Below are 19258 nucleotides of genomic sequence, written 5' to 3'. Positions count from 1 at the left end.
CTCTGTGGGTTCAAGGACAGCTTGGTCTACCAAGAGAGTTCCTGGACAGCCAAGGCTATACAGAGAAACTCTGTCTCAAACACACACACACACACACACACACACACACACACACACACACACAGATTGGACCTCGTGATCTTTCTGGCCACTACTATGTTTTGAGGCCACCTCCTCCCTTCTGTTCCTTGGGTGCCTGGCGGGATCTGGCAGATACAAGCACAGAAGGAAATCACTCACTCTGGTCAATCCTCTGCCCTCCCTGCACTTCTTGCCAATAGGGAAGGTGAAAATGGTTCTGTGCAAACCAGTGAGCATCTCTGGGGTTAAAAAGCACTGCACTGCTATGACGGCAAGCCCGTTTCGCATCTATTGACGTCCTTATCTGTCCGCGTGCTTCTTCTTCACTCATCAACTCTCACTTCTTCCAGTTCAGTTAGTCTGGTTAGGAAGTTGGTGTTATTACATTCATTTTACTAGAGATGAAAATGAAGCCAAGGGTGTAAATAAAAGCACAGTGAGTGCATGCGCGCGCATGTGTGCGTGTGCGTGTGTGTGTGTTTCAAAGGCTAGGCCATGCTTAAACAGCATTAAGGGGGTTGAAAGTGGAGGGCTTGGAAGTATAGGTTAAACACACATACCTTAAACTATCCAGCTGTTCACCAATATTCCAGAAATAAGCAGTCCGCGTGGGCTCTTAGTTGAGGCCACATTCCCTAGCAATCATCCATCCACCTCAGGCCTAAGCTATTGGCTCCAGTCAGTGACTCCACCCCAGCCAAAGTCTATAATCACCCACAATTCATTCTTTCACTGTCAGCAATCTGCCAGTCATTCTTTCAACCAATGAAGGACTTAGTCCCTCCCAATCAAAAGAAACAATAGAGGTAGGTGGTATATCGTCTCTAATCACACCACAGCAGCTGCCACAGTGTCCTTTTACTACAAAGGACCATTAGGAACAGCCAGAAGAGGACATTTTTGGTTGGACATAATGCTGCAGTGACCTGTGGAGGCTTTTCCAGCATATCCACGCTCATCAAGGGAGCAAGTTAAGGCTCAGTACAAGGCCTCTTTCCTTTCCTCCCAGGGTCAGGGCTGTTTGTGTATATACAAGCCAGAGTCCCTGAGATCTGTTCTCTGTGTAAGATACATCCCAGCTGGCAGCCAGGTCACCTGTACAGACTTATGGAGGAAAGCTTCAAAGAAGGCCCCTGCCCCAAGGTTATACAGCAAGGACTAGAGGCTCAGACCAGAATGTCCGATTGGAAAGCCAGTCACAAGGGGTCAGGCATGTCCCATTACCTAATGAGTATCACTTTGAGCTCATGACCCAAGCCAGCCAACAAATGTTTTGTTGTTGTTGTCTTGGACAGGGTCTCTCTATGTAGCCAAAAGCTACTACCAAAGAGCTCAGTGCACCGAGTCTACCAAATGCCTTGCAAATGCAATTTGTAAATTTAGAAAGCAGCAGCCAGTCACCCCAGCCTAGCATAGCAGGGCCTGTGCATGAGTGCGGTGGAGACAAAAGCTGAGCTGACAGAACAGTTCTGTCAGAGACCACAGAACTCCCAGGCCTTCTCCTGCAACCGTGTCATTGCACAGAAGGAGAAACCAGGGCCAGAGACAGGCAGGGGCTGTGCACAGTCACACAGGAGCCAGGTACTAATCCCACCACTTTCTCTTCTCCACCCAGGAAGGCAGGCAGGGCTGGTGATGAATATGGCAAATGGTCCAATTTAGATAAAAAAAAAAAAAAAAAAAGGAGAGGGGGAGGGAACCTGAGAGAACTGGAGAGGGGATGTTCTGGTAGAAGACATTTCAATGCCACTAATTAAAAACAAAAAACAAAACAAAACAAACAAACAAAAAAAAACTCAGAGAGGCAGGCATAGCTGGTCCATCAGAGCCAGGCATATTGGTGCACATCTTTCATACCAGTCCTTGGGAGTCAGAAGCAGGTGGATCTTTGTGAGTGCAGGGCTGGCTTGATCTACCCAACAAGTTCTGGGTTAGCCGGAACCTGCCTCGAACAACCCAAAATAAACCCAAACAGCAAACAACAACATAATTAGGCACAGAAGCTCATGATTATAGTCCTAGCACTCAAAAGGCTGAGGCAGGAGGATCACCATGAGTTCAAGGCCAGCTTCAGCTACAGACCCTACCTTTTTTTTTTTCTTGGTTTTGTGTGTGGAGTTTTTGTTGTTGTTGTTGTTGTTGTTGTTGTTTGTTTTTGTTTTTTTTACGTTTTTCAAGACAGGGTTTCTCTGTGTAGCCTTGGCTGTCCCGGACAAGCTTTGTAGATCAGGCTGCCCTAGAACTCACAGTGATCCACCTGCCTCTGCCTCCAGGGTGCTGAGATTAAGGCGGGCGCCACCATGCCCGGCCAGACCCTATGTTAAAAATAAAATAAAATAAAGGAACCCCAAACCAATTTGGGCCATAGGGCAGTGTGTTTTCTCTCTCCTCTATACAATCTGGGCCAGACTCAGACTCAGGAAAGGAGTAAGGGGTTAAGCACCCTCCTTTCCTAGGCAGCATGTCGGTGACACCTAGCAGATCAGACACCTCGTGGCAGGCACACCAGCACACAGGGACACAACCTCACTCACTTCCATGCGCGCACAGCAGCTGAGTGGTTCCATTTCACGTTTTGGCCTGATTCAGGGCGGAGAGGGAGAGCCCCAACCCATGGCAGCAACAGCACAGAAGAAAGAAGCAAGTCAGATTTGAGATAGAGTGTATTGAGCACAGGAAACAGAACCAAAGAGCTCAGCAGGAGCTACAGGGTGGAGGCTGGGTTCCTCCACTGCCAAACCCCTGCTCCAGGTGCTACAGAGCAGGGTCTCCTAGCAGCTCACTCTGTTCTGGAAAGACCTGGCCTGAAGGAGTCAAGCTCACTCACAGTTCCCCCATGCATCCCCCTCTTGTGTGTGGATGAGCTCACTGACAAGGCACCCCTGTTCCCATGGAGACAAGCCCAAAGCTCATGAAAACTGCATACTGGGCTTAGCATGTGCACCGCCCCCACCACCCCTGCCTCTCTGGGATCCTAGAAATAGGGCTGGGAAAGAGGAAGTGGGTGGTCCTAGCCCCGGAGTCTTGGGAAGATTTCATCTAAAAGTGTCTTCTTGTGTCTGTATTCTCTCACCCACAACAAAGTTTAGTTCCAGGGAGGAGGCTGAACCACATCAAGTGGGGGGAGGGGGGGCAGGAAGTGGAGAGCTCAGGCTCCCTGACTCTGCACTCTCTGTACAAATGGGGAAACTGAGACCTGAGGTGCACATCAGTCTGTCGGAATCCAGACCTAAGTCCAAGGCTTTTCCTCAAAGTTCTAGGACCCTGTCCCTCTCTTCTGAGCTACTGTGCCATCCTGAAGCAGCAGCTTATTCCAACCCTACCTCACCAGGCCACTGGCATGGACAACTAACTCCTCTGTCGCTAAGCAACAGCCCATCCCTTCCTCTTTCTTTCTATATGACATTCTCCCTGCTGATCCCAACTGCACCAGCCTATTCTCTCAATCTTCAGTGGTTATCATGGCTGGAAGACCCTGTGTACATGGGAAAACTCAGGCCCAGAAAGAAAAGATGAATTGGCCAAAGTCACCCAGCAAATGGGAGGTGTGAGTGAGTCTAGACCACTCCTCTGTTGCCTCTCGCTGGACCCCTGCCACTGCGCTGAGGGGGCTTCTTTCAATCAGGGAGATCTTGGTTGAGGTCGATTTATCACTAAAGGGTCACTCTCCTAGCAGCACGCCTACATCTGTATAGCCTTGTAAAGGGCATTCTTCTCGGAGATCCCCAGAATAGTGAGGGCGAGATGGTTGGAAATGACTTGAGGTCTGGGCCCACGAGTCTCCCTCTCCCTGTGTAGAGTCAGGGCCAGGAGAGGGCATGGAGGCGGCAGAGTCTCAGAGAGCAGGAAGACGAGCATCAGAAAAGAGTGGGGTGTTAAGTCCACAGGCAGCAGAGGACTGGAGGAGAAGAGATGGAGCCAGGCAAAGCTCTCTGAGGCAGCAGAGAGGAAGTGTCCAGAAGGCAGAGGGAAAGCAACACCTCATGAAGGTGAGAATCCAGAAGCAGGAAGCCAGAGGCCAGGAGCCTGGGCCCTAGGAGTAAGGCACACCCAGTACTTGCAGATTCACAGGAGCCAGAGGCTCTGGTCTGTTCCAGAAGTCTCCATGAGGACACCTCTGGGCCTTCTCCCAGCAAGACACTGACATCAGACTCCCATCCCTGAAGCTTGCAAGGCCAGGGTAAGACTAGGCTCGGCAGGACCCTTTGAGGGTATTCTTTCTCCACAACCCTTATCACCCTGGCATGGAGTCTAAGCCCCTTTGTCTACAGCTCAGAGAGGGGAGATGGTCCATCTACGGTCATGCAGCTTAGCCTGACCTTGAACCATGGATGCCCATCTTCCTTACTACGCCCTGAGCCACATCCTGCCACGTCTCTCTGGCCCTCCGAGAACGGGACAAGACAGGCACCGGGATGCGTTACTTGAAGCAGAAAGAAGGCTTCCACACCTGGGCCTCGATCCCAGCATTCCGGGTGGAGAAGGAAGGCCTGGGGGCCTGCTTGGCTCGAGGAGACCACGCCCTGGAGGGAGACACCGGGGAGATGTCACTGCTGTAGGTGGGGCTCACGGCACTGGGCTGGAGGCTGTCCTGCACTGGGGAGGCAGTGTAGAGGCCTGGGGAGGAGCGGGAAGCCCGAGTCAGAGCAGGAGATGGTGGGAGGCCTGCCCTGGGCAGGTTGGGCACCAGGTCCAGGGAGCTAGGCTTGGCTGGGGAGGCAGCACGAGGTGAGACAGTGCGTGACGGGGCGCGTGATGAGGTGGTGCGTGATGAGGCGGCCTTGGCAGGTTCCTTGACGGGCGACAGAGCATAGAGTGAAGGCCTCATTTGATATGGCTGCTGCTTGGTAGGCTCCGGGCGCAGGACTCCGTTCTCAGGCAGATAGCCGTGGTAGAGAGAGGCAGGCGGAGTCCGCGCTGGGCTTAGGGATGCCACTCGGAAGCCCCCAGGGGCATTCGTGGAATACTTCCAGGATGAAGGCAGGGACATAGTAGGCGAAGGGCAGCGGGCCAATTCAGCATGGCCTGAAGACTCTATGACGTATTTCTCCATCCGTGACTGGCGGCGGGCATAAAGCTCAGCGCCCTTCCCTGAGGCCTCTGAGAGGTTCTGGTTGGGTTTGGGCTTCGGCTTGGCCTGGATACGGGGTGATTTGAGGCAGGAGGCCCACTCGGGGACAGCCTCCTCAGCTGCTGCGGGGCTCCCCCTGTCCCGAGCTACTGGCTCCTGCTGGAAGTTGGAGGCCTCAGCTCCCAGGGCAAAGGGCTCTTCTTCCATGCCCACCTCCCCATGGTCTCTCTGCCTTCGCTTCTCATCAGCTGTCTGCACTAGGTCCAGCAAGTCTGGATTCGGAGTCACCTTGGGCTTCTCCACGAAAGTGAACATTGATTTCCGGCTGCCTCGGCGAGCCATAGACTCTTCCAGGATTCCTGTCTTGTTGGCAGGGACCACCTGGCCCTTCAGATGAGGAGGCTTGGGGTCAGAGCTGGGGTACAGAGTGGAGTAAGAAGGGGGAGACCTAACCCGAGAAGCCGCGGGGGCGGTTGACAAAGTCTCCGCATAGGTGGGGGGTGGCGTGAAGCTTCCTAAGGGGCGTCTCTCTAGGACGGGGCTTCGCTGCCCAACCAGCCTCCTTTCCACCATGGGGCTGCGGGACATGATGTGCCTCTGCGGCTGGGGACTCCTGTCCGCCATTGTGCTAGCCGGGGGAGCCCAGGTCTTCTCTCCAAAATGTCGTCTTCCCATCATGGGGCTCTGCTCTATGTGGCTGGTAGTCCCTGGTGACTGCATCCCAAAAGGCCTGGCCGTCCTGTTGACCACTGATGCGGGCTTGGCTAGCGTGAGATGTACTTCGCTGTACACCTTAGTAGGTGTGGTGACTGGGGCATGTCCAGCCGTCTCTTGTTCTGCCGATGCCACTAGGGTGCTAGGCTGCACGTCAATGAGCAGGGAGCTGGACATGAGATCTGCTGGTGGTGGCACAGAGCTGGAGAGGGGAGTGGCTTCTCTAGTGAAGGTGCTGGTGGCAGATGACGGGGCTGACACCTTATCAATCAGGAGGATGCTGGATCGTACCTCCTCTGCTGCCACCTGGGGCTGCCCCTCATCAGCGCATGGAGTGCTGGGTTTGGAATCAAGTATGCCATTGGGGGGACACTGTTCCTCGGGCGAGTTCTGTTGGACAGGGCTGACAGTGGCCGGGGGATTCTGATTGACATCGGCAGCGGGCTGGTTGTGGTGGCTGTTAGAAGCCATCGTGGTGAGTGTGGCATTGGGCAAGGAAGGGTTCTGGTTGATGTCTGCGGCTGGGCCAGGAACTTCAGTTGCGGGAGGGTTTGGCGAGGACGGCTGAGTCTCGCGGTTCTGTGACAGGTGGAGCCCATTAGCTGTCAGAAGGGCTGCATTCTCCTTTAAATAAACCACCAGCGGCACTTCTTCCTCCTCACTGGCAACTTTCTCCAGGTGCCTAAGCAGACTGGCTTCCTCTGAGTACCCCTCCATGATGTGGCCAGTGACCCCTTGGCTGGGGCTTTGGGGGCTAAGGTGCTTTGAAGGGGCTGGCTTGGAGAGAGGTGTAGGACTTAGACTGATCCCTGGGGCATGGCCTGTGGGGCTAGCAGGATGCCCTGCTTGGAGGGCCTCGTGGCTGAGCTTTGGTGGCCTCTGACCACGGCTCTCCAAGGTGAACTCGTTCACCCTCTGCCGCCGCCTGTTGAAGAGCTGGACCCCTCTGGAGTTGGAGCTGGGAGGGGTGGTCAGCTGGGCTGCAATCTGCTGGCTCCAAGCTTTGGCCTCTTTCAGATCCCTTTCAGTGAAGCTGGAGCTCCGGCCCAATGCTGCAGAGAGGACACGCATTGCCGAGTTAGCAAACGGACACACAGACAGACAGTCACCATGCCCTCCTACCTCTGACCATTTCTTTGAAATGTGATCTTCACTCAGTTTCCCAGAATCAGCTGGCCTGGAGATTCAAGGGCGAAGCTGATTGGCTACTCAGGATGCCCCCCGCCCCCACCCATTGGGTTGCTAACGCAGTACTTCTCCAAACTGAGTCACCCCACTAACTACATCTCCCATGGTCCCTCTGGCCACTAGCCACTCTCCCCTGCCCCCCACCTTGAGAATGTTTCACATCCTCTGCCTCTCATCTACGCTAAAGAAGGGGAAGGAAGGCAAAGCTGAGCAGGGAATGCTGGGAGTATCCTTTTCCCTGACAGCACGCCCTCCCTGGAGGGGCCTTCCTGTCTCCTGTCCTAGCTCTGCTTTTCCTCCACACCATTCAGCACTGTTTGAAGTCAACGTGTTTGCATATCTCCTGCTTTATCGTCTCCTGGAGCACAGCTTTGCAGGCCTTGCTTGACATATTTACCTCTGACCCCAACCCTGAGAATAGCGTTCAGCCTAAAGATTCCCAAATGTGCAAAGCCCAGACTGACTTCTGTGTGCATCTCTGAGGGTTCCTTATACTTTCAAACTCAGAGTTTGGTCATTTGCTTGATATTTCATAGAAAGATGCTAAAACTAAGTTTTTTTTTTAAAGGTATGTTAAGTTCGTCATTATGGGTTTGGGGAAACATGTACCATGTCGCACATGGGGAGGTCAGAGAATAATTTTGTGATGTCAGATCTCTCCTTCTACCTTTACATGGGGTCTGGGAGTCGAGCTCAGTCACCAGGCTTGCACAGCAAGTGCCTTTAACTGTTGAGCCATCTCCCCTACCCCTAAGGATTTTTTAAAAATAGGTTAACATGCAGGGCATGATGGTGCATGCCTTTAGTCCCAGCACTTGGGAAGCAGAGGCAGGAGGATTTCTGAGAGTTCCAGGCCAGCCTGGTCTACATATTAAGCTCCAGGACAACCAGAAGTACAATGAAGAGAACCTGTCTCCAACAAACAAACAAAAAACAACTTGGCAGGTGGTGGTGGTGTACACCTTTAATCCTAGCACTTGGGAGGCAGAGGCAGGCAGACCTCTGTGAGTTCGAGGCCAGCCTGGTCTATAAAGAAAGTCCAGGACAGCTAAGGCTACACAGAGAAACCCTGTCTTGAAAAAGAAAAAAAAAAAGTTAATACATCTTATTTATAAAAATCAAAACATAAAAAAGTAACCACGGCAGTGTCTCCAACCCTGATTACACCACATCTAATCAAGAAACCAGTCTGCCAGTTCCTTCTATCTCCTTCCCCAATTTTTTCTCATTTTTATTAAGATAATTATTTAAAAATATTTACATTCAAAGGATAGCCTGGGCTACTGTCAACAGTGGCCATGCTGACCCACTGCATTCATGCATCTTGTTCTCCCAAATGCACTAGGAGACAGCCACTGTGTGCCCGAAGTGCAGAAGAGAAAATTGTGTGAGGAAGTTCAGAGATTCCTGACAGACCTAAGACCACACAGCTACAGGTGACAAAGACTGAGTCAGACCATAGCTGTGCGCAGTGTCCTTCTGGGGAAAGAAGCAATGGGAAATGGCAAGGACAGAGGTCACTGGTCAGCCCCCTTTTGAGTGACGTAACCATCTCTCTTTCTGTCCACAGTGCCCAGCTGGCATGCACTCGGTGCTCAAGGCTGCCGAACAATGAATAAACAAACAGACGCCTGAACAGATGAGTCACAAGGCAGCTGTAGGGATCAGCCTAGGACCAGGGTCATAGCTTACCCAGTGGCTGAGAAAACCCCTCCCCCACTGTGGGAAGCTAATTAGCTCTTGAGGAATCTGACCCTGCCCTCCCTCCTAACTCACCCTAATTAGCCCTGGCCCTGACAGGCTGATGGGGCTCCAGGGACAGTCTTTCTAGGCATCTTGCCAGCCTGGCTCGGAGTTTCTGGACTCTGAGAGATGGAAGTGCCTTGAGAGACGAGATTGGAAGCACACCACTATCCCATTTTATAGATAGGGAAACTGAGGTCCAGAGCTTACTCCAGGGCAAAGCCTGCTCGTCCTATGCTGGATTCAGCAGAGAGGTCCAATGGAGGCCAGGTACAATCCTTGCTCCACAGCTTTCTGGCTCCATCCTCCTGTCTATTACTCCTGTAGCGTCCCCCTTTATTCCACAGCGACAGTACGTAGCCTACCCCACCTGTACCCCAACACCTGGTGGTATTCTTCTTCTGCTCCAGTAACCGCCTCTATAAAACAGGAAGGGTTTAGCCAGACCACTCCTCTGGGACAGCTGAAGATGAGGTTTGCAGACACACAGGAAAGTCTTTAGGAAATGTTTGGACCTTGGAGTTGTCTGCCTCCTCTGTGCTTCTTCGAAGCAGGTCTCCTGGCCCAAAGCCAAGTTCTCTGGCCCCGGGGTTGGGTGGGAGTGGGGGTGGGGCATCCCAATGATCTCGGCAAGCTTTTACCCCCTCCCAAAGTCATGGGCTCCTTAGCTGTGAAGGGTTTCGAGGCTCCCCTGAGATCACAAACACAAGAGGTCTGTTATCATCAGGTCCAGAGCAAAGGGCAAAGAAGGCTCACGCTGCCCCCAGGAACAGCTGACCACTGTGACCCCGCTCCACTCTGTTCATGAGGGGCAGACAGTGTCCGATCTTTCTCCTGCAAATGGCATTCATAGCATAGATCAGGATCCTGAAGGGCACACATCAGGGGACCCGGGAATCATGGAGAAGCATCACAGCCAGAGCCTCAGCCCCTCAGAGGTGGCTGTCACAGCACAATTCTCCACGCCATCCGTGCATCCCTAAAGCCACACTCCTGCCATGTGCAAAACCTGTTCCCATGCCCACCCGGCTGGCGTGGGCTCACAACCCCGAGGTGAGCATCCCAGTGGTACGGGCCTCTCAACCATGAGCTTATTCAATGGCTTTCACAACTTAGTATGCTTCTGCCCCACCCCCACCCCGGCCACACCAATAGACAGCTTTACCTTGCAGCCTGACAGCCCTGCAGAGATTCACAAGTGCAAACCCATCCAGTGTGACCTGGGATACAGAGCCCAGCAACATTGCTTTGACGCAGTTGCAGCTAACACAGATTAGGCACACACTACATGCAGTTTACTCGTACTGTTTGATTTGCACGGTAACCCTATAAGGCGCAAGCTGCCATTGTGCGCTCTGTGTTTATGAGAAGAACCAAAAGACCAGAACGGCAAGGTGAGCTCTCCAACATTACAGAGCTACCTTCACCCCTGGCTCTTGTCACTGCAATGCACCCGGATCCATGTCCCTGCACATTGCTGCTTCCTCCTTACTTTCCTGCTTCAGGACCAGTCCTGTGCTCCATCCCCCACCCCTCACATACACACACACACACACACACACACACTCCTTCCCAATCCCCTGTCTTCCAATGCCCTTGGAGAGAAGCCAGCTTGGGAGGCTCAGGAAAAGAAAGGGTCACAAAGAGGAGGTGGCCCAGGCAGGACCCCGGCTGCTGACTTCTGGGCAGGCTAGTAGTCATGGTCTCCTTTGCCCTAGGTGACCCTCCCATCCTGTGAGCTCAGAGCTGCCCCCTATGCTCTAAAAGAAATGGCAGAAAGGGTCAGAGAGGAGTGAGTCTCCCTCCTAGTGGACCCTGCACCCCAGGCCAGCTGCAGTGACACCACAAAAAAGGAATTCAACAGGAGGTTTGGAGCCAATCCAGCCGACTAAGCCTGGCAACCTTTTGTCACCCTGCACAAACATGGGGGTGGGGTAGGGCAAGTCGTGACCAATCAAAGATACCCTGGAGTCCCTTGTCCAACAGAGGATATCCCAATTCAAGTCTCCTAGGGCAATGTCACCCCCTGCTAAGAGCAAACTTGTCTAAGACTGTGCTTCTTGGTTTTAGAGAGGTCAGAGGTGAGCCAGGGCCACAGGGATCAGCAGTCTTCGGCTGCCTGGCTGTGGTACAGGGCCACAACACCCTTTTTTCCTAGCCTAGATCTCTGAAGGCCTATACAGCAGCCCTGAATCCAGGCCTTCAGTAGAAGAAGGCTTGGAGGGGACAGAGGAAGAGAAAAGCTGCCTGGGGTGTCAGGTGAGACTCAGCAGATGCAGAGGAGAGGAGAGGCTCAAAGACAGCATCGCCTCAGGGAGGTGAGGATGCTCTGAGTACAGCATCGCCTCAGGGAGGTAGGGATGCTCTGAGTCAGGCCTCACATGGTCCATGTACTCGCTGTGCTCATTGTTCTGTTCACGCACAGGGCACTGTCGCTACTCCCATATTTGTAGATGACAGCCCGGCTTGGAGGTGCCCACCCAGTGTCAAACAACTTTCAGTGGCAGAGCTGGGATTCAGAACTCAGAAAGCCTGACTGGGAAGTGAGATGTCTTAACTGCTCCGCTTTCTAGCTCAGCACTTCAGCAGAGGGGCATCAAGGAAGCTTCCAGGTTCCTGGAAGGTACTGTACAGAGCCCAGTCTCCGGTCTCCTCACGCCATCAACCTCCCCTCGGAAGGCCCCTCGGCTGCTTTCAATCGCCTCCTCCTTTCAGGAAAAGAGTTGATGGCCTTTTTCTCACTACAGCAGAAATGAATGCTAGGGTAGGAAATGCTGGTGGAGTAGGAAGCCCGGAAGGCTGGAGTCAGTAAACTCCCACCCACTTCTAGTTTTGCTCTCTCCAGCTCTTGGTCCTTATCACTTTCCGTAGCCAGCCCCCTATCCTTGTCCATCAGTGGGCCTGTCTGAAGCAAGGGAGGGGATTTGAGGCAGGAGAAGAGAGGCCTGAGCCGAAGGTCAGGATGATGAGAATTCAAGGAAATGTTCCTCCTCACTACTGCCGTCCATGGGAGTGTCCAGGCGAGGCAAGCGGCCAGGATGAGAGCCAGAGGTGGCAACAGAGGTTGGAACAGAGGTTGGCCTGAGGCAGCCCATTGTAGCAGCCTGGGAGCCTTGGCAACAAGATGGGTAAACAGGCTGGGTAAACTGCCCCCCTGGTGGGGTCAGGAAGGACCCAATGTCCCAGCCACTACATAACTTCTGGCTTGGCTGGGGCAGGAAGATGAGGAGGTCTGAGTAATAACCCACTCACTTCGCCAGCCCAGCTTCGCATCCTCCCCGCAGAGAGGGAAGCGATACAGACCCAGAGGGGCACAGCCATGCCGAAAGCACAGAGAGTGCACTCGGACAAAAACCAACACATCTCCCTGTAGAGTGACCCTCGCTTGGGTATGAAGGGCTGCCGGCTAAGGGGCACGCAGGGATAGGAGGGGGGATCCTTAGAACCAGCTCTGGCCTTGCTGCTAACGGGCTGGCAAAGGACCCCCTTTGCTTCTTTCCTGGTGCTAGGAGGGCAGAATCGGCAAGGCAGGGAATGCCACATGCCCTGAGTCACACCCCAAACCCCAAAGGCCCCCTCTGAGCACTCAGCTTACTCACTCTGACTGGGTCCTTCCCGCAGCAGCCCAGCTTCCCCAGGATGCTGGCCTCGGTTCTCAAAGCCTCTGGGACAGGCAGCCAAGCTCCTGGCTGACTGAGAGGAAAATCCCACCTTGACAGTACCCGGAGGAGCTAGATATGACTCCTCTCCTCCACAGATGACTCAGCCCAGCTCTTTATCAGGAAAAAAAAAAAAAAAAAGGTTCTGCAACCGCCTTTTAAATGGCCTCTCCACCCCCAGCCTCTCCCCCGCCAATCAACCCACCCCACGCAGCCAGATTCACCACATTCATTTGTCCTGCCTCCCAGTCCTCTGCTTCTCTCCTGCTTCTCAGAACCCCAAACCATAGGAGAGCCAGAAGGGTCCTCCTCATCCACGCGTTCAAGGGTCCTGACAGCTAAGCCTGCACTCGCCTTCTCTCTGTGTCCTTAGCAATGGCTGAGCGCACACTGGCTCACGGTTCCCACCCCTGCTTGGAAACGGGGATGCACAAACCTCCACACTTGGAGTCTTCCACTTCCCATCCTTTCTAAGTGTCCCATGCCCCCAGCCTCTCACCCAATCTGAATGTGACTGGCCCAGCCCCTCCCCCAAAGGTCTTCCCTGCCTGTCAGTGTCTAAACTGTACCGCCCCGAGGCATCATCACTTGTGGATCAGTTACTTCAGGGAGTGCTTGCTGTTTGCACACGGACTCTGACAGGACTGCGCTTCACTCTCATCTCAGCAGCCCTGAGGCTAGCAGTGACCTCATCTCCACCTGAGAGAAGACGTGCCTTGCAGAGGTGCTGTGACTTGGAACAAGTCACATGGCTGGTTGGAAACAGCTGTGGATCACGCTCAGAACACCCTTTCCAGTGTTTTGTTTCATGACATCCTGGGTCTGGGTCTTCCATCCCCCACCGCCCGCCCCACCGCCCCTTTGCCCCAGTAGACTGAGGGCCACACTTGCTTCACTCCTGCACTCCTCCTACTTCCCTGCCTCCATCCACAGTGACGATGGTAACTTCCACTCTTTGACCGCTGGATTCCACATACTGCAAACAAAGGCTCAATCAAGGCTTTCTCCTCAAATCCTCATAGCCCGGTCACAAAGGATGGCCTCTGACGGCCAGTTTCGAACCGAGGAGAAAGCAGCACTGAAGACCAGCTAACACCTCCCAGCTCTCACAGTTTGGCAAGAGAAAGAACAGAGTACAAGCAGAGAGAGCAGTGGGGGGTGGGGGGGGGGAGCTCGTCTCCGAATGCTCCCCTGGCTGGAGAGCCACCTGCAGAGAGCCATCACGGAGGCCTCTCAATCATCGCAGCTGCCACTTGCATCCAGGAAGCTCTCTGCTCAAGGCTCTCCAGGCTCAGTAGCATCCTCTGCACAGCCAGGCCCAGAGGCCTCACAGCAGGAGCAGGATTCACAGGAAACAGAGAGGCTGAGGGTTCTATCAGAACTCCTGGTTTCCCCCTGCTGTTGAAGGGGGAATCACACAGGCACAGACACAGGTAAGAGGTACCCACCCCACAGACTGCTGGCTGACCAAGGCTTTTGCTGTGAGGTCCTGGCAGGACCTGGCTGCCATAGCATCCCTCTTGCCGGTTCTACTGGCTAAATCACTAAGATATAACAGGTAGGTTTCAGAGTCTTAGAAATAGTAGCCAGAGAGCTGGGGATACAGCTCCCGGGTGGCGCAGTTGCCTAGCCTGCACCTTAGTCTGTATACATCCCCTAGCCCTGTGTGAAACAGTGTGTGGTGGCACATGCCTGTAATCTCAGCATTGGAAAGATGGAGGCAGGAGCATTAGAAGTTCAACATCATGTCTGGCTATCCACCAAGTTTGAGGCCTGCTGGGCTACATGAAACGCTGTCTGAAACAAAACAAAATGAAATGAAACAACAAAGAAACAGCCAGTACGGTGGTGCAAGGTTTTATCCTAGCACTCAGGAGGCAGAGACAGATGGATCTCTATGAGTTTCAGGCCAGCCAAGGCTACAGAGCACGAGACCTGCTGTCAAAAAATTGATCCGTTATTAAGAGGGGAAAATGGGCTGGAGAGGTGTCTCAGAGGTTAACAGGGCTCTCGCAGAGGACCCAGGGTCGGTTTCCAGCACCTACATGGTGGCTCACAAGCACTTGTAACTCCAATTCCAGGGCATGCAACATCCTCTTCTGGCCTCCATGGGTACTGTACACACATGGTACACAAACATACATGTAGGCAAAACACCCACACCAATAAAATAAAAATAAAATTTAAAACCTAAACAAAACAGGGCAGGCATGGTGGCATGCACTTTGTTTTTGTTTGTTTTACTTTTTCTCCCTGAGATAGGGTTTTTCTGTGTAGCGCTGGCTGTCCTGGAATTACTTTGTAAATCAGGCTGGCCTTGAGCTCACAGAAATCTGCCTGCCTCTGCCTCCCCAAATGCTAAGAGTATAGGCGTTGTGTCACTGCACCCAGCTAGTGGCACACACCTTTAATGCCCCTATGGAGGCAGAGAAAGTGAGAGCTCCATGAGTTCCAGACCAGCCTGGATGGTAACCAGAGACAGGTAAGTTCAGGCCTCAGGGGGCAAGAACCTATAAGGGAGGTAAAGCTGCCCTGTAGGCTACAGGTCCCTTGGAAGACTCAGGAGCACAAGACAGACCATACACATAGCCCTAGTGACATAAAGGAAAGCCAGGCTAGGAAAGAGAACTTCCCCTCATACATGCTCATATCCAGAGCCTGCCATACTCTGAGCCCTACGCAAAAAGGTGGCCTTTCTCCTGAGCTCTGTGCCAAGGCCTACCCTACCATCGCTAATTGCCTCAGTGCAGGCTGTCAGTAACGGGGCTCAGTAAGTGTGGATGGAAAGAGCGGCACCCCCACATCCAAAGCTTCTACAATCCTCACATTTGCTCCATCACTCAGCTCTAGAACCAAATTCCAGATTCTTCTAGATTCTAGAGGGAAGAGTGGTTCCTGAGGGGTGAGGAAAGAACAGCACTGCTGTGAGTGGAATGGGAGATGAAACCTCAAGTCAAACCTGAGAAGAAGAAGAAGAAGAAGAAGAAGGAGAAGGAGAAGGAGAAGGAGAAGGAGAAGGAGAAGGAGAAGAAGAAGAAGAAGAAGAAGAAGAAGAAGAAGAAGAAGAAGAAGAAGAAGAAGAAGAAGAAGAAGAAGAAGAAGCCGCCACAAGGTGCCAGGAGAGCACAGAGCCTGGGAGAGAGAGAGGGAATGCAGTTCAACGGCTTCCGGGAGAGGACAACATTTGCCTTCGGTTTCTGTAAGTGGAGACGAGGGATGCTCCCAGCAACAGGGACCAGAAGACTCAAGGTAGGCAGGTCCCACCCCACCCCACCCCACCATGGCCTAAAGCAAGAAGGAGAGAAGAAACCACTGACGACAAAAAATGACAGCAGGCTTGCCTGGAGTCCAGTTTACATGCAGTGAGCCGGGTAGCATGTCACAGGAGCCCAGGATCTTCAGGGCTCTGCCCTTGGCTACGTGCACTGTGGGATCTGCCTAGGGCCTCTGGGTGGTTATATAATAACACGCACCGCTCAGTCCCACAGTCAGCCAGGACCCTCTGCCTCCTCCACTCTGCCATCTGGTTCTGCTGCTTCCTTCATATAGAAGAGGCTGCTGTGCAGCCGGAAAAAAAAAAAAGAAAAAAGAAAAAAAAAATGAAGGCCAGCCCTGTGGTAAATTCCCCACATTCCTTCCTCTCAGAAAAATAAATAACCCAGGAGGGGGAAAAAAAAAACAGAGGAGGAATGATACTGACCGCACAAGCACGCTGGCACCGGGATACTGAGTTGGGCAGGCAGCATGGGAACCCGGTAAGCGGGGCTGTGGCTGCCTCTCATCACGGAGGATATAAGACCAACGTGGGGCTCAGCCTTGCTCACATCTGCCAGAGGTTCTGGGAGTCCCTGTGGTGGGGCAGCCACGAGTAGTCAGAACAGCAAACCTGTCCCTGTCGGGGCTAGGCACCATTGTTCCTCAAGTAGCCCCCCACTTACCACATCCATGTACCCGTTTGGTCCTCCTTTCTGCCTTATCATCCTTCCAATATGAGCTGTAAGTATTCTTATCTCTATTTTAAAGATAAAGAGGCAGAGGCAGGTGGATCTCTGTGAGTTCGAGGCCAGCCTGGTCTACAAAGTGAGTCTAGGACAGCCAGGGCTACACAGAGAAACCCTGTCTCGAAAAACAAACAGACAAAACAAAACAAAACAAAAGAAACCGAGGCTCTGAAGGATTTGAGGATTCCCTATGGCACCAGGCTGGATAATCACCGTGGACCTCCAGCCCCTGCCTCATGCTCCCATCCTGTCAGCTGGCGCCTCCCCGCAGGTAGCCCTTCCAACTACTGTGCAACATCCGGTCTTAGTAAAACACTTCATCTCTGAGTCTTAACTTCCTCTTTAATAAAGCAAGGGCAGGTAGCTGAGCCTGCTGCCAAACGCCTCAAATCCGAAGACTTGGGAGGCAGAGGCAGGCAGATCTCTGTGAGTTTAAAGGCAGTCAGGGCTACATAGTGAGATTCTCTCTCTCTCTCTCTCTCTCTCTCTCTCTCTCTCTCTCTCTCCATCTACTTCGTAGCCCATCTACTTCATAGTCACCACTCGGCAAGTGAGATGATGAAGTTGCTATTAGGGTTTAAAGCACTGGTCCCTCCTGCAGGAGTTAACTACAGCCTTTGCCAGCCCTGGAGAGCCTTCCAAGGCTAGGAGGCCTTTTGGCCTCTCACCCAATCAGCATCTCTCCTCCAGCCAGCCTCTGCTCTGTCGACAACCAAATGCAGCCTCAATCCATTTCTACTGCTCAGGGGACCCCAGAGGCAACCTCTAGTCCCACCAAGGGCATGGCCCAGGTCCAAGATCCTAGTAAAGAAGGGGCAGACTACACAGGTTCCGGCTGGATATGCACCTGAGAGGACATCAGGACTCCAGGGGAGAGGCCAAACCGGCCAATCCTGCACCCCCATCTCCTCAAACTACGAAAGAATACAGGAGGCCGGGCCATTTGATTCCACAGTCTGTCCTGCTGCACTTGGGTGGCCTTGAGCTAATTCCTAAACCTCTTTGGACCTAGTTTACCCATCTCAAGGGAAGACTGCACTGGAACCAGTGCCTGCCAGAGAGTAGTGCCTCCCAGCTCTAGTGGATGCCAAGGGTTTTGGGTGGGACTCTGGCTCTAAACATCTCTCTCTCTCTCTCTCTCTCTCTCTCTCTCTCTCTCTCTCTCTCTCTCTCTCTCTCTCTCTCTTCCCAAGGGTTTCTCTAGGTTATCTTGGCTGTGCTCGGCTCTCTCTGTAGACCAGGCTGGACTAAAACTCACAGAGATCTGCCTGCCTCTGCCTCCCGAGTGCTGGGATTAAACACCTGTGCCACTACACCCAGCTTAGAATCTTTCTGAAAATTTTAATTTATTAAATTTATTCAGATTACATCCTGATTGTTATCCCCTCAATTGTATCCACCCATTCCCACCCTCCCTCCCTCCCTCTTCCACCCTATTTTCCTCCTCTGGACCTCTGACAGAAGGGGACCTCCTCCCTAGGGGGGCCTACACAAACTGTTGCACCCACTAAGGACAATGCATGTAGTAAACCTAGAGACCCCCTGTTCAGATCTAGCCAATAGACAGCTCATTCTCTACCATTGTGGGGGAAGCAGGGACTGCCTCTGACATGAACTCTGGTGCCCCCCCCCACACACACACTCTGATTTGATCACTTCCTCTTGGTGGGGAGGTTGGGCAGGCATACAGAAGAAGGGGAAGCAGGCTATCAGGGAAGAGATCTGAACATTTTAATAGCTATGTAAATTTCAAATGTGTCCTGGAAAGCACACACTTTTGGCCTCAGGTGTGTGACACCTTAGGCAGAGGATAATCAAGGTCATCTTCACAGAGGAAGCACTGTTGGGTGAGGGGGAGGCATGGGCATGGGCATAGGCAGGGGGTGGTGAAGGGGGTGTTGGCTTGGCAGAGGGACATCTTGTGCTAAGGTCCTGGGGCATGCTACACCACACATACACAAGGAAAGTGCCTCTTTTAACAGCCTTCTCCTTTCTTTTCTCCAGGACCTCTTTCTCTTTCCTTAATGCTGGACAGACTCCAGCGAGTGGCAACACATCCTCCCTTGCACCTTGCACACAGGGCCCCCACACAGAGGCTCTGCCTGCTTCAAATCTGTAGGACACGAAACAGATCCCACCCAGTCATGCACACAGTAAGTAGAGTGGGCAGGACAGACACGTGAGCACCAGCAGGCATATACATGGAAGTACACTGTACTCACACAGAAGGCCAACATGGGTCCATCTGAAATAAGTGCACCCCTTGTAGGAGGGTATGCGTGCCTCCAGCCCACCTGGTGGTCTCTAGGTAACAGAGTCACCCAGCAGTTCTTGAGTGGAGGGAGGACTCCCACTGCTGGAGCAGGACCAGTGACCCCCAACGATAAGCTTTGAAATCCACAACTCTGCACCTCAGTCTGAGCTTTTTCTCTTCAGGGATGCATTAAAAATCTACCACCTAAGCCAGGCATGGTGACGCACGCCTGTAATCCCAGCACTCAGGGAGGGAGAGGCAAGCCTGGTCTACAAAGCAAGCAGGGCAGCCAGGCCTACACAGAGAAACCCTGTCTTGAAAAAAAAAAACCCAAAAACAAAACCAAACAAAAATCTACCACCTGATTTAGTGTCCCAGGAGACGACATTGTTCCAGAGAAGGTCCCCTTTCTGACCCCTACAACAATGAAGCCCTGTAAAGTACATGTGCAGCACCAAGTGTGTCAGCGGCCATTATCAGCATCATCGGTTGCTGTCACAGCCGCCCCGGCTTCTTTCTTGCCCAGGGATCAGGGCAGCTGAGAGAC

At 52.9% G+C, this 19258-nt stretch overlaps 1 protein-coding gene across 6 annotated transcripts in view; it reads right to left on the bottom strand.

The window, feature by feature from the left end:
- SYNPO (synaptopodin) overlaps positions 1 to 19258 on the bottom strand; it is a 57153-nt gene that overhangs the window by 3417 nt on the left and 34478 nt on the right. For 3 of the 6 annotated variants that reach the window (XM_084779952.1, XM_084779954.1, XM_084779953.1), the window contains one exon: positions 4532 to 6918. In XM_084779952.1, coding sequence (XP_084636078.1) covers positions 4532 to 6918 — 2387 coding nt within the window. Of the gene's footprint in view, positions 1 to 4531; positions 6919 to 12396; positions 12557 to 15797; positions 16012 to 19258 lie in introns of those variants that run through there. The other 3 variants (XM_084779957.1, XM_084779955.1, XM_084779956.1) reach the window with 3 other exon arrangements.

The sequence above is a fragment of the Acomys minous genome (genome assembly GCF_964271855.1).
Source record: "Acomys minous genome assembly, chromosome: 4".
In the NCBI taxonomy this organism is placed as follows: domain Eukaryota; kingdom Metazoa; phylum Chordata; class Mammalia; order Rodentia; family Muridae; genus Acomys; species Acomys minous.
The sequence above is the reverse complement of the archived record's forward strand: the minus strand, read 5'-3'. Positions and strand labels throughout refer to the sequence as shown.